At 45.7% G+C, this 15,513-nt stretch overlaps 1 protein-coding gene across 1 annotated transcript; it reads left to right on the top strand.

Moving 5' to 3' along the window:
* Positions 1-8,097: 8,097 nt before the first annotated feature.
* Positions 8,098-15,086, top strand: DEGS1 (delta 4-desaturase, sphingolipid 1). Its single transcript, XM_067564886.1, has 3 exons — positions 8,098-8,255; positions 11,270-12,012; positions 14,421-15,086. Exons 1-3 carry the CDS (start codon positions 8,174-8,176, stop codon positions 14,565-14,567), a joined length of 972 nt encoding a protein of 323 aa, XP_067420987.1. The 5' UTR covers positions 8,098-8,173; the 3' UTR covers positions 14,568-15,086.
* Positions 15,087-15,513: the final 427 nt, after the last annotated feature.

The raw sequence follows: 15,513 nt of genomic DNA, 5'->3' as shown, positions 1-15,513 counted from the left end.
TAAGCAGTCTGTAGCCCCCAGCCCTCAAGCAGGGTAGGGCTGGTCAAGTCATCTGTAGCTCCCAGCCCACAAGCAGAGCAGGGCTGGTGAGTAGTCTGTAGCTCCCAGCCTTTAAGGAGGCGGGACAGGCAAGTCAAAGTGGTCTGTAGCCCCCGGGCCTCAGGCAGGGCAGGGCTGTTAAGCAGTCTGTAGCCCCCAGTCCTCAAGCTAGGCCGGGCTGGTAAGTAGTCTGTAGCCCCCGGCCCCCAGGCGGGGCGGGGCTGATATGGAGTCTATAGTTTCAAGGCTCAGAATCCTCGGTGGCAATAGATCAGAGGTGATGAGCACTCCTGGGGTGGCTAGGGAAGGGGGGAGGAAGACGCAGGCCCACCCGACTCCACTGCATCCCAGCCCAGGGCCCTATCAGTGACAAAGAGGCTCTGCCACTGGGTCAGTGGGGCTCCAGTCACAACACGCTGACTCTGGTGCAGCCACAGACTCAGCCAAACTATAGCCAGCTGTCCCTGGGCTACTTTCTCCCACCCTGAACTTGGGTACCTGGAGCCAAGGGTCTTCCTCTGAGTCGCTGGGGTAGACAGCTTGCGGGAGTCCTAATAGTCCCTCATTATCAGCCGGAGGCAGATCCGGGAACTCCTCAGGGTCATCAGCAGACGGCAACTCTCCAGGTAACAAGGTCCCAGTGGGTCCTCCGGCACTCTGGGCTCCAGCAGCTCCAGTGGTAGGGGTTTCTCCCAGTCAGTAGTCTCTAGTAGCTCTTCCCAGCTACTAGGGCCCAGCAGCCCTATCCTATCTCTAGGGCCTAGTGGCCTAGGAAGGCCTTGGAGACTCCAGTTGGTGGGGTGTTCGCTCTGCACAGCTGCGGGGCCTCGGTCAGGCCCAGATTGCAGCCTCGGGGAAAGCACATCTTTCTCTGGCAGCAGCTTCCCCTTGACTGAGCTGCTATGCCAGCCTTTTGTACTTCCCCTTCCTGACCTGGCCCCGCCCCTCTGCTCCCAGGGTGTTTAGCCTGCAGGGCCCAGATCTGCCCAGCAGGGGCGTCGCGACCCTTCCTCGGGCCCAGGCTCTGAGGAAGGCTACAGCAGCTTGCTACACTCCTCTATCACATAACTAAGTACATGGGAGCTCAATCTCTGTTCACCATGCAGTATCAAAGCAAAATGAGCACTTACTGGAGCTCCCCTCTTCTTCATCATGTGTGCCAAAGCCATAGTACTAGGACTGGCTAGACCCCTCTGGAGTCGGAAAGAGGTCCTGATTCATTGTGTCATTGGACAAACCTGTTGTGTGCTGCACATCGTCCTCCAGCTCCACTTCCACCACTTCATCCTTGGAGTTGAGTCCACTGGCTGCTGCCTCCAGTCTCCCTGAAGTATCCTGGGGCTTTTGGCGGTGGAGGCGAGGCTGCCACCAAGAATGGCGTGCAGTTCCTTGTAGAAGTGGCATGTCTTCGGCACCACACCAGAGCAATGGTTAGCCTCCTTGCATTCTGGTACACCTGCACAGCCTCCTCTCCCCATAGACCCAGCAGATCAAACAGCGCCAGTGTGCTCCACTGATGTCGGAAAGCCGACATCAACAGCTGGAAAGATATTGTGTGAACTGTGCATGCCAAGCAAACAGAAAGAGGAATTAAAAAATTCCTGGGCCTTTAAACAGGGGAGGGGCACACACCTGGGTAATGTCGGGGCAGCAGAGTTCAAACTGCTGACCAGAACGGTCAGGACGGGCATTGTAGTATACCTCCTGGAGGCCAATTAGGGTGACATAACCAAGCACAGTGTCTACATTGATGCTATGTCACTCTATGTCTCAAAAAGCCCTATGCCTCTTGTCGAGGTGGTTTTATTATGTCAGCATAGCAGGGGAGTTATATGGGCGAGAGGAGCATTTCACTATGTACACCTCCACTGTTTTGTCAACAAAAGCTGACTTTTGTTGACAAAAAACTGCCTAGTGCAGACAAGGCCTAAGTAAACTAAAGCCTTGGAACACTGCTACAGGTTCCTGGCTCCTAGCTGGGGACTGTCCACTGCAGTCCATTGTCCACTGCAGGGGACTGTCCTGTTTCCAGTCTTACAGGAATGGATATCTAATGAGCTGTTGACAAATACATATTTCATTAAGTCAAAGTACAGCAACACAATGGGCACCTTTTGCTCTAGGACAATGTGCTTAGGTTCACAAAGCACTTCAGAGTCTTTGCATCATCGGACTTAGCTTCCTAGTTGCTGCCCATCCTCTCCATTTGTGGACAGTGTCCTGCCAATGATCTAGATTTGCATACTTTAGAAGCAGATCACTTTCCCTGCTACTGCACAGTATCTGTACTATGAACTGATATCATTCTCAGTCCTCCAAGACTCAAGGTTTGTCTTCACTACCATGTTAGGTCAAGGTATAACAAGTGTTTTCCCCAGGAATTTAAATGGTTTTTTTTCCTCCATATTTAGAGGGGGATGAAGGCTGACAAAGGGGGAGATTGTGGGGGTGAAGGTGGGCTGTATGGCACCATAGTAAAAACTGAAAAATGTTTCGTGACCATTTTATTAGATTCAATTCATGTTTTAAGATCATCAATCAAATTAAATCAAGCCTACTATGAAGCACTGCATCTATTCTTGAATGCAGTGCGTTCATCTTTGGTGGCTTCTCGTGTGTTCGGTACTTCCAGTCCTTCATGATATGCTCATGACCAGGCAGAAGGAGACTTCTTTCAGAACACAAAATTCTATTCAATGAGGAAAAGAACGCTCAACTGTTGCTGTTTGTGACTGGGAGTAGCAAAGATGAATTCCTACTTCTTTCATCCCAGCAAACATAGCACAAAGATTGGGTTGAATAACTAGTGATGATGAAGAAGTTGAAGTCAAATCTTCATTCATTCATCGTATGACATTCCACTCTGTGTTCAAATTCTCTGTTCTGTCCTAATCACATACCAGCCCCACTGCTGGTAGTGCCTCACTCTACTCAACTGTCAGTGCTTTATAAGACAGACATCTGTAAAAGCTATGTAGAGGTTGATAGAATTCAGAAGTCGCTGTTGTAAATTTGTAAGAATCAAGTCTGTGTACTTTTTCAGCTGGCTTAACAAACACTTCTTGTCCTCTTCAATATAACTGTCTTCATTAGGATTTCTGGATTGAAGTCTTTGCTTCTTCCAGTATGTTTCAATGGATATCTCTCTGATTGATCCAAGTGTAGTTTCTAGTGCTGGACAAAGATATACTACTATTGTAGCAGTTGCCTGGATGGCATTGTTTAATGACCCAAGTGGTTTCGACAGTAGACTTACAAGAGAGAGAATGGCGATAATCTTCTCTGAACTTAGTAGCAAAAGTAGTCCACCAGCCTCACTACTTAGATTTGTCCTATTTCAGTAGATACTTTCCAAAGCCAGTAATAACAGTTGCAGTAATTTTAAGACAACAGCCAAATATTACTCATTAGAAAACCAGCGGGTTTGCCCAGGTTGGACTAATTTGAACTTCAGTCCCAATGTATCTTCTATTTTTAAAAGATGTTCAGTCCTTTTGAACTCTTGCTGAAAAAAAGAGTATAACAAAAAACATTAAATTTATGGCTTTTTAAATGTCTTTGGAAGATTCTATAGCTTGTTCTAGTGCTAGCTGGAGTAGATGGCCTCCGCAGTTTGCATAGGAGAGATCAGGGTTACGCTTTTCTCTGAGCAAAGCTTGTACTCTGCTACGTCCTCCAGAGAAGTTTTCAGTCCATCAAATGCACAAACAGCCATCTGTTTGGGGTTCAAATTACAAGCATTAAACTCTTCTAAGATGTGGGTTGTCACAGATGCAGTTAATGTGTCTTCTATAACCTGAACATCTAGAAATACATCTATTGGTCTACCACTGACATCAAGATAACGTACACAATGACTTAATACTTGATGCCTATTTGCATCAGTGCATTCATCAGCCATATATGAACATTTTTTAAATGTGGAGAGTTCTTCACTTTTTCAACTTCTGAGTCTTTCACGGTTGCACTGCATGCTTCTAACCAGCCAGTTGACTTTCTTGCAGAAAGATAGTGAGCATTTGCCACTCTTGTTCAGAACCAGTGTCCGACTTCAGGATTAACAAGTGACAATGCACTTAACATTGGCCTTCAGTTTGTAGTGTGTGGTATCTCTTGCTTAAATAGAAAGTATGATGCGACTGTCATGTTTGTTCGCATAAACTGTGTTATGTCTCCAGAATTCTTAACAGCCTCATTAAGTACTTCCAAAATCAGCTTTGACAGTGACTGGCTTATAAGACTTTCTGCATGTTGATGCCGCCTGGAAGCTTGGTGTTTTACAGCCTTTTCACATACATTGCCAGCATTGGCTTTGCTGATTGGTCTGGCAAACCAAGCTCCTCCAATTTTACTATATAAATCCATGGTACACCTACATCTTGAATACTGAGTGCAGTTCCGTTCGCTCCATTTCAAAAAAGATATATTGGAATTGGAAAAGATACAGAGAAGAGCAACTAAAATGATTAGGGGTATAGAACAGATTCCATATAAGAAGAGATTTAAAAGATTGGGACTTTTCAGCTTGAAAAAGAGACAACAGAGGATATGATAGAGGTCTATAAAATTTTGACTGGTGTGAAGGAAGTGAATAAGGAAATGTTATTTAATCCTTCACATAACACAAGAACTAGGGGGACATCCAATGAAATTAATAGGCAGCAGGTTGAAAACAAACAAAAGGAAGTACTTCTTCACACATAGCACAGTCAACCTGTGGAACATTTTGCCAGGAGATGTCGTGAAGGCCAAAACTGTAACAGGATTCAAAAGAGAACTAGATAAGTTCATGGAGGGCTATTAGCCAGGATGGGCAGGGATGCAACACCATGCTCTGAGTTTCCCTAGCTTCTGTTCACCAGAAGCTGGGAGTGGATGATAGCGGTGGATCACTCAGTGTTTGCCTGTTCTGTTCATTCCCTTTGAAGCACCTGTCATTGGCCACTGTCTAACCCAGTATGGTCATTCTTATGTAAAAATTAATTATAATATAATAATAAAAATGTTTAGTACAGAAATGTCTCAAGATAACGATCTCTTGAGATAGTGACGATATGAGATAACAACCTGTGAAAATAATGCATTTTAAAAATCTTGGCCTACTAGGAAATATATTTATGTATGTTTCCCAGTCACAAATCTAGCAAACTCACTAAAACATAGTCCAACAAACAATTGTTCCTTTTACATGCCCCTCTCTTCTCCCTCCACTGCACCCCAATCATAGTTGTTGTCCTTGGTCAGTGGAAACTTAAGAGTTCAAAAGTGCTTTTATGTGAGTTCACTTCCCACCGTAGCGGGTGGGGAGGAGGAGGCACCTTGCTTGTTCATCCAGCCGCTTGCTGCTCTGCAGGCAGCTTGCTCTAGCCGCTGTTGTCCGTCATTCCACCGTTCACTCCACCGCTCCATCACCAATAGCCCTGTGCTGGCACCTGCCACAGTGATTTCTGCGACTCTTGAGGTTCCACCCAGCTCTCAGTAATGTCAACTCTCTGTGGGGGAACCTCACTGCTACTGCAGGTTGGGCAGTCTCTTCCATAGAAACACTGTCCCACAGCAGGTCTAAGCATTTAAATCTGATTATCAGTGATTTCATCTTTAGTGGTCACTTAATAAAAACAAGACTCTCTATAGAGCCTAATCAGCTCTATCTTTAAACTGGGGAGAAGAGCAGGTCAGAAAGTGCCTGTGACTCTTGGGCAGAACCCACACCATCAAACAAAACACCTATCCCCAGCCTCTCTCACTCTCCACTGGGATCTGGCATCCAATCCCCCTGCTTAGTGACTGCAGTTCAGTTGAGAGTGACCAGTGCTTAATTTACAATGAAAGAGGTGCTGGGGCTCAAGCAAGTTTTTTACTTTCATAACTGATGTGGCAAGCCCAGAGGTCCTGAGGCCATCAACTGCGATGCCTAAAGATGCTGGGGCTCAGCCCTGACACAAATTAAGCATGAGGATGGTCCTCTCAATCAGGACAGGCTCAGTACAGTTCTGCTGCCTTTTACTCATACAGAACTGTACATAGGCCTTGTCTATATTAGCACTTATGCTGGCAAGACTTTTGTTGCTCAGGGATTGAAAAAACACCCACTGAGCAACATAAGTTTTGCTGGCATTGGACAGCGTCTCCCGCAGACATAGCTACTGCTGCTTGTTTAAGGGGGTTCTGTTATGTTGGTGGGAGAGCTCTTTCCCATTGACATAATGCGGCTACACAGGTGCTCTTACAGCAGCACAGCTGTACCGATAAAGCCGTGCCACTGTAAGTTTTAAGTGTAGACTAGCCCTGAGATAACATTTCTTTACCCCCACCAAGTAATTTGTAACTCAACACCAGCCAAAATTGATCAGTTGGGCAACACAGCTCTGTCTGCTGAATACCTAGGCAGCGTAGGTGTGTTCGGGTAAACATAATCTGAAGCCTGAAGCCTTCCCCTGCCCATCCCCATGTCATCATTAGCTGTCAGGGGAGTGCTTATTCGGACCTTGCTTACAAATCATAATTTGAAATTATGAGGTTGGCCAACATCACCAAAACGAATGCGCTGACATTGTCATAAAAACAACAGGCGTGTGAGGAAGCTAGTCTTTGTTCATATTTTTCAAAGCTATTACGCCTTTTCAAGTACAAGTATTTTATTATATACTGTATCTGCTTTTAAAGTGTGTATTAATGTTTCAATTTCAATTCAAATTTCCAAACAACTAAATTGGTAACATTGACCACTGGGGAGGTGGTGGGGAAATTCAGGGTGGGGGGGTGTAGGAAAATCCCTAACGGATTCCCAAGCAGGCTATAACACAGCAGTGAAGACAAGCCGCCAAACCGAGAGACACCCCTTTCAAAGACAGGCCATAAGGGACTAATTTTGTAAGAGCTAGTCTCCGCTGCCGTGTTAGCTCAAGTTACCCACACTAGAGTTAACTCCTCTTCAGCTAGCTCTCAAGCTGCACAAAGCGTATCAGCCGCCTAGCGCGTTTGTGTTTGCGGTGGTCCCTCCTCACTGCATCAGCCGTATCTGGGCTTCAGCCCCCCTCTCCTGACAAGCCAGCTACCTCACCTGACTGACAGCAGCAGCTGCTTTGACCTCGTGGCAGCGAATGCACGTTAACTCCCCGCTGTAAAAACCCAGAGGAGATAAAGCCTTCTTCTCACTTCATTGGGAGCGAGGTGAAGTAGGCGAGGCCGCCCTCGGGCTGGGGGATAGCGCTGACCTCACCTAGCTACCTCAGGGCACAGTACGAGGGCCTTGTCTCCATTTAGGATATTGCAGTGCGATGACTATCGTGCGTTCATTATCTGGCTGTAAAAACATCACCTTTGGGGCCGTGAAGCCAAGTCCCGGACAGCACGACTGCCCGCGCAGACAGGCTCCGACTCCCCGTGCCTACGCGTTCACCGACCAACCCCCCCAAATGTTATCAGCCCCGTGCACACCAAGCACCTGGGCCGGTGCACACAGACGGGTGCACGCCGTGCACACACACCACGCCCGGGCTCCGTGCATCCCGCTCCGGACCCACCCATCCCTCTCTATTTCAGGGCCTTTCGGCAGCCCCCCCACCCAGCTGGGGGCGACGGGAAACACGGGGCGAGGCGGACACACGGGGACAGCCGCCTGAGGGAGCGGCCGCGGCGGAGCGCTGGGGAGGCCGGAAAAGCAGCGGGGGGGGGAAGGGAAGATGACGCAGGGTTTGAATTCTGCGCCCCACTTCACTGCTCAGGGCTCCTCCCGCCTGGGCCGGGGAGCGACCGCCTGAAGCGCGCGAGCCGCTGCTACCCGGCCCTCGCCAACTGCCTAACGGTCCCTCAGTGGGGCGCTCCCGCCGACGCCCACGTCACCCGTTGCCCCACCCCGAGGAGTAGCCGCAAACGCCGTTATTTAATCATCGCCGATCTCCCCTGACATTCCTAACAGAAAAAGGAGCAAAATTGAAAACGGTAAAAAAACAGGGTTAGCCCACGGGGGCCTGACGTCATCAACCCCGGCAGCCAATCAGCAGCAGCGGGGGCGTAGTGGGCGAGGCACCACCTCTCTATGGGGAGGGAGGGAAGGAAGGAGCCAGTCTTGTGAGCCTCCGCGCGGAGCCACGTTCCTGTCTCCGGTCGGGCTCGGCGAGAGGCGGCGGCGATGGGGAACACGGTGGCTCGGGAGGACTTCGAGTGGGTTTACACGGACCAGCCCCACGCCGATCGCCGCAAGGAGATCCTGGGTGAGCGAGGGGCCGGGCGGCCTCCCCTCAGCGCCGGGGCGGCCGGCTGGCGGCGCGTCCGTCTCCCCAGAGCCGGTGGCTCCTTGGGCTTGTCTGGGGGGGACACCCGGTGTCTAGTCACAGAGAACCGGCCCCGCTCCGTGTCCGCGGGCAGCCGGACCCGCTTGTCCCTCGCGAATGGAGGCCTGGAGGGTGTCGCCGGCTCGGGAGGGCCCGTTTCGGGGCTCGCCGGGGGTGGCAAGCCTTGTAAAATGGCTGCCGGAGGAGAGGGGCAGGCGGGGGACAAGCGGGTCGCCGCCTTCGGCCTGGGTCGGAGGCCGAGCTCTGGAAGGGCCCAACCCATCCGCGAGCGGACCCGCTAGCCACCGCTCCGCCCTCCTTCCGTCCGGGGGCAGCGCGGCCGCTGAGCCTTCCCCTCCCGCCCGGCTGAGGAAGGGAGCGGGTGAGCAAGGGGGGAGCGAGGCGCCTCGCTTGGCTGCCTGCGAGCAGAGCCCCGGAATGAGGCGTTTCTGGACTGTCCAGCGGCAGGAGTCCGCCCTGTAGATCCGCCTCCTTGCCGGCGGCTCGGCACGGGCGCTGGGAGGCGGCTCACGCTGACTGGGGGTCGCTTTGAGACGTCTTCTGCTCTGCTGGTGTTGGGGGGGTTCATGTGCGTCAGACACTTACCACACTGCCCTACCTCAGAAAGCGTCTCTCGAGTAAAGGCACTGCAGCTTGACAGCCCACAGTCCCCAGTTTCTGTCTAACAAACGCTGGAGGGAGGGTGGCTTCCAGAAACGTCTCCAGAATATTTCTTGTTAAAACCGATTGCCTGCGAAATTGTACGCTCCTGATACACCCCTGAAGGAGAGTAGGAGAAAAGCCCTGGCAAGAGGAGCGATTTTGATCTTGCTGGCAGAAGAGCAGTTTGAGATGGAAATCGTGAGGGAGGCTGCATTTTCTTGTGCATGTCTGGGCTGGGTTGCCTAGTATATTGATTGACATGATGAATTATATATAAAACTGACAGTGCTTGTGGGGTGGGGGAAAGGGACACAGGGAAATACTTTAGTAGTCACTGGTTAGTAGTCACTGTTTCCAAAAAGCAGGCCATGCCCCCACCCCTGAAGTGAATGGGCACATGAAGAACTACTTGGGGAGTCCACAGAAGACTTAAATAGGCCTTCAGTTTTAAAACTGATCTTCAGTTTTAATTGATAAAACACCGTATTACAAAGAAAGTGTTTATCCAGTAAACACTGGAAGTGAGCGCTTGTATCTGAGTGCTTGTCTACACAGAGCAGTAATGCAGACTACTGGGGTGTAACTTCTAAAGTGCACTAGTGTGTTGTGCATTGATTGTTCCCCGTGGACCCTGTTGGTGTGCACTAAAGGTTCACTAGTGTGTGTTAATGTAGTGGTATTTGAAGAAGTGCTACATTAAAGTGTATTAGGGAATATTACAAAGACATTACAGTAGAACCTCAAGGTTAGGAACACCAGAGGTTACAAACTAACTGGTCAACCATACACCTCCTTTGGCATCGGAAGTATGCAATCAGGCAGTAGCAGAGACCAAAAAAAGCAAATACAGTATGGTATTGTGTTAAATGTAAACTACTAAAAAAAAACAAAAAACATGTTTTTTAAAAAAAATTGACAAGGTAAGGAAACTGTTTCTATGCTTTGTTTCATTTAAATTAAGATGGTTAAAAGCAGCATTTTTCTTCTGCACAGTAAAGTTTCAAAGCTGTATTAAGTCAATGTTCAGTTGTATACTTTTGAAAGGTCAACCATAATGCTTTGTTTAGTTTCAATCTCTATTCCTGAAGTGCTCATAACTCTGAGGTTCTACTGTACTTGTTACAATGGGAAACACTACTACACTAAATGCAGAGGTTACTCTTTAAATTGTAAAGGGAGCATTAAACCCCTGAAGTGTGCAAATTAGTTAGTAGATCAAATGTACTTTGACTAGTTTGTGACTAGCTATATAATGACAATGGCTCACATTTGCCTGAATGAAGTGTGGCTTACATCTGCACAACTAGTCATCCCAAGTGTGGGATGTGGAGGGAGGGCAGTTTTATCAGCTGAGGCTGTCTGTTCAGGGAAGATAATGCTAAGCCTCCCCCCAGCTGTTTTTGATCATAGTCTCCTTGTCTGCCACCACTTAGGCTGTGTTGGCCTTCTGGAATTTAGGTTGTCTGCCTTGTTTTGCTACAGCCTCCCAAGCAGTCTTCCCTGGCTGGGTATCTCTGGTAGAATCTGGTGTAGAACCTGAACTGAAATGTTTAATATCTGGCAGCAGTGTTGATGTATACAACTTTAACAATGACTATAAATCTTAGCTGGGGTGTGTACTTGTACACTCTGGGCTTGAAAGGGGTATTAGTGCAACAAGCAGTGCTTTCAGAAGCTTAATTACTGAAGTAGAACTCCATAAATAGCTGAATCTGTACATGTCTGCCCAAAGTCAGTCTGAAATTGCTTATCTTCAGTTTTCTCATCCCTAAAAAAGGTAATATTTATCCCCCCCAGGTGTATGATTAATTTTAAAACATGCACTTCCTCAGTGCATTATGGATAAGTGTTGAGAGGCTCTGAATTTCTAGATGAAAACACCTCCAGGTACCACTAAACTACAGCAGCACTTCTTAATCTTGCTTAGAATTTCAGACATGCATACATGTAGAGCCCTGTATGGATGCAAAATTTGTATCTGCATCTGATTTGCAAAAATGGTCCACGGATATTTGCAGATGTGGAGATTTGCAGGGCTTACGTACATGCCTACAGCATTCTACTAACAATTGCCAACATGTAAATGCAAACTACTAATGTAATTGAATTGCCATAAATGTAAGAAGACTGTGTTGAGTGGACTCATTCCTTAAAGAATAGAATCCATATTGGTGGTGGAAAAACCTAGTAAGTTCTTGTTTGTGTGGCTGAGAAAATCTTTGGCTCTACTAAAGCTTACTTGTGACATTTTTTCTCTTTGCATTTAACTACTTTTCTTATCTCCATAACAGCTAAACATCCAGAGATAAAAGCTTTAATGAAGCCAGACTACAACTTGATCTGGGTGGTTGTACTGATGGTTCTTGCACAGTTTATTGCATTTTATCTAGTTAAAGACTTGGACTGGAAATGGGTTATGTTCTGGACTTATGTTTTTGGCAGCTGCATCAGTCACTCAATGACCTTGGCTATTCATGAGATCTCTCACAATAGTGCATTTGGCAATTGCAGAGCAATGTGGAATCGGTGGTTTGGAATATTTGCCAATCTCCCTCTCGGCATCCCATACTCAATATCCTTCAAGAGATATCACATGGATCATCATCGCTATCTAGGAGGTGATGGCATTGATGTGGACATTCCTACGGACTTTGAAGGCTGGTTTTTCTGTACCCGTTTTAGGAAGTTGGTATGGATTGTTCTTCAGCCCCTTTTCTACGCTATTCGACCTCTCTGCATCAATCCGAAACCAATTTCTCGATTAGAAATCATCAACTTGTTGGCTCAGTTCTCTTTCGATGTTGTAATATACTACTTCTTGGGAATTAAATCAGTCTTCTACATGCTTGCAGGATCAGTACTTGGGCTGGGGTTGCACCCAATTTCAGGACACTTCATAGCTGAACATTATATGTTCTTAAAGGGACATGAGACTTACTCCTATTATGGGCCACTTAATTTGCTAACTTTTAATGTTGGCTACCACAACGAACACCATGACTTTCCCAATGTTCCTGGCAAGAACCTTCCTCTGGTAAGTATGCTTTCACTTTTATGTCAGTGCTAGTTTTAGTTTGGTTGAAATGAGACACTTCAAGAAGCAGTATCTTAAGTGTATACTATAGACTCAGAACTACACTATGTGAAGTAATTGTCTACTATTATAGACACTATTAATCTTAAATGTTACTTCTAATTGCAAGGCTGGATGGGGGAGGACAATCTGTTCTTTTCTATTTGTCCACTGGGTAGTACTTGATATACCTTGCATACTCACTGTTTCTTGTGTAATAATTCAGTTTCTGACTTTTGGTTCCTGTGGGTTTCCTACACCACAATAGAGAAGAAACATAACTATAAAACAACAAAAATGGGAGAACAGTGAAACTACACACTTAAAAATATGGACTGCATTTTAATTTGAGCATTTCTCTAGGTATAATCTTGCATAGCAAGTCTGATCTCCTCTTCTGCCTTCATAGGGATGCTTTTCAACTATTTTTAGTAAGCTGATTAACAGCTTCCTGTCAACAAGCAAAAACTAAACTTGTCTACCTCAGACTAAGTTTTGGGGAGTTTCCAAACTCTTGATGGATCATCATACCAGGAAAACTCTAATTAAAGCACTTTATCTGCATGATGCTAATTTAATTGCACACATGCTGCCACAAATGCAGCACTCTGGCCAAATCTAAACCTGAGAACTTTAGGACTAGTTTCTAACCACTACAGCTTCCACGGATGAAACTGCAATGGAGACAGCATTTGTTACCATTGTGTCTTTTTTTGTTTGTTTGTTTGTTTTTTGGTCAACACTACTACCTCCACAGGTGGAGATGCAGCTGTTTAGCAATTTTAAGACTTAATTCCTATGTCTTACAATGGAATCTGAGAAATTCTTCGAGCAGCCATTCATGTAAATCTGTCTTCAGTCATGTTACATAATTTCTTTAGTGTTCTCCATTCCTATAAGGTAGCTGCAGTTCAATAAATAGCAAATATTTAAGTTGTATAACATATTAACTAATCCCTTGTGGAATATTTAATACAAATCCTAGTCTGTGGTGTTTTTGTGTGTGTGGGGAGGGGGATGACTGGCCTTTCTGCAGTTTCTGAATGTGGAATATTTATCTATTCCTCCTTTCCCTCTAGAATCTTTAAAGATGCCATCCTAATGGATTTCTATCCTTTGTCTATCTTCTCTTTAAAAACCAGTTAGGCAATCCATATCTCAAGAGTCTAAATTTAGTGTCCGGATTCATCTGAAACTATCAATACTTTCTAAAGTACTTAGGCTGCTTGCTATATAGTATTGATAGGTACCTGGAAAAGGTACTTGGTCAGTAAGTGCCACAGGTCACCCTGACTGTTGTCTCCCATTTCAGAGCAGTTCATCAGCTGTTGTTACACCAATACATCTGCCCTGACTTATCAAAATCAGGGGCTTCAAATTCACTAATTCCAGAATAGCTCATGCCAGACCACCTGTTTCGATGGCAGACCCAAACTTTCAAGCTTCTCTTCCCTTCCCCATCCACATCCCATTTTCAGCTCTGTCCCAAGTGCTTCATGGCTCCTGATTGGGTCCCCAGTCAGTTGTCTTCAATACTTTGGTTCCCTTGCTCCTAGACCCCCTTCCTATTTTGAGTATATAACTCCTTGACCACTGTTGGGTGAACATGTGTTTCAATGAATCAAGTGTCATACCACTGGGTTCTAGTTGAGTCTCAGTCCATGTACATACTACTGCCTCCCTGAGCAATATAAGTTTTGCTGACCTAAATGCTGGTGTGGACAGAACAATGTTGGTGGGAGAGCTCCTGCCGATATAGCTACTGCTGCTTCCGAGGGCTGGACTAATTAAGTTGATGGGAGAGAGCTGTCCCATCATCTTACATAATCTGTGCTAGCAGCACTACAACGGTACAGCTGTGCCATTGTAAACTCTGTAGTGTAGTCATAGGCTCATTCAGATAAATAAAAGCAGACCAGCAGCTTTTTATAAAATTTTTGTAGCATACTGTCTGGACAAAGCAAGGACCATGATTTGCTGAATATCCCATGTGGATCCACACCCCTGTTAATTTTAGGAGTACCTAAAAGGCCTTCCCTGAATCAAGAAATCTAGCTCTAAAACAGCTTTTGAAGACTCTCTCTAATAGGTGTTAAAACTCTGATAGTATCACATTGTGTGGATAAAGTTGACTCTCTTAAAAAATGTAAATACAGGTTTATTGTTTAAAAATTCCATTTTAAATTTGAAACAGAACCTCTAAGGTATACATTTTATAATCTTCAGCTAATGCCTCTCGAAGTAAACCCATTGCTCCCAGCTGTTGAAGACTTCTTGTTTTCTTCTGCTTCTAGAAGTACTGGCAGAAACACAGGGGAAGAAGCCTTGAGCTTAAACAATTCTGAATAAATCTTAATTTTTTTTCTTAGGTGAAGAAAATAGCAGCTGAATACTATGATAATCTTCCACAATATAACTCTTGGATAAAAGTGCTTTATGACTTTGTGATGGATGACACAATCAGCCCCTACTCACGCATGAAAAGGAAATTAAAGGATGATGTGAAACAGGATTAAACTTCTGCCAACCAAAAGACTGCAAAGCAAAATCTGGGACGTTTTCAAGTAGCTAGTACAAAGAATCTCTTGCTAAAGAAGTGTATTTGTAGCCTGAATTATTAAACTTCAGACATGTACAAGAATGCTTTCGTCTGAAGAGGTCTAATTGGTGTATCCTAAAACAGACTACCACTAGCTCTAACATTCTAGCAGTTTTCGGCTTCATTGGTGTAACTAATATACAAAACACTTGATTTAATATGCTCAATGTTATATGTATAACATTTGTCCTTAACAGTTTGTTTTCTAATACTTACTTATTTCATAGCTGTTAACAAATCTTGTACTCAGACACTTGTTTCTGGCTTGTCTGTTAAGTAGCTTTTATAGGTCTCAGACCATTTACACTTCTGCCTTGTCCTGTGTTCCATGCTCAGACTTAGTCAATTATAGTATTAAAGGTCATACTTGATAAAGTTAATTCTAAGCTAACCTGATTAATTTAAGTCTTGTTTCATTAAATGTGGTTTAAACTTATTTCTGTTTCCTAACTTCTTGGGGAGTAGGGGAGAAAATATAACTTCTAAGTAGGAGTTAATCAGTGGGTGGCTGATTCACTGCTGAACCAAAGCACAGGCACTGCTGATAAGAACCTGAATCTGCCAATCACACTGCCACTAGTATTGAAATCTTTTATATAAGAGTCTACTTTAGAGGCTGCTCCTATTTACTAACTCTTCTTACTGGTAGTGGGGGCTAAAGGAGTGATTATCTGAGTAACTTCCTGGTGATAGGGTTGTTCTAAGCGTGTGTGTGTGTGTGTGTGTGTAAGTACAAAGTAGCATGATAATCGGAAGACCAGTGTGTTTAGACCAGTGGTTCTCAAACTTCGTGAACCATGACCCCCTTCTGGCAACAAAAATTATTGTATGACCCCGGGAAGGGGCACTGAAGCCTGAGTCCC

This window comes from Emydura macquarii, unplaced genomic scaffold, assembly GCF_026122565.2.
Source record: "Emydura macquarii macquarii isolate MOO-44397 ecotype Brisbane River unplaced genomic scaffold, CSIRO-AGI_Emac_v2 contig_2676, whole genome shotgun sequence".
In the NCBI taxonomy this organism is placed as follows: domain Eukaryota; kingdom Metazoa; phylum Chordata; order Testudines; family Chelidae; genus Emydura; species Emydura macquarii.
Note: the sequence above shows the minus strand (reverse complement) of the source record. Positions and strands in the feature narration are given on the sequence as shown.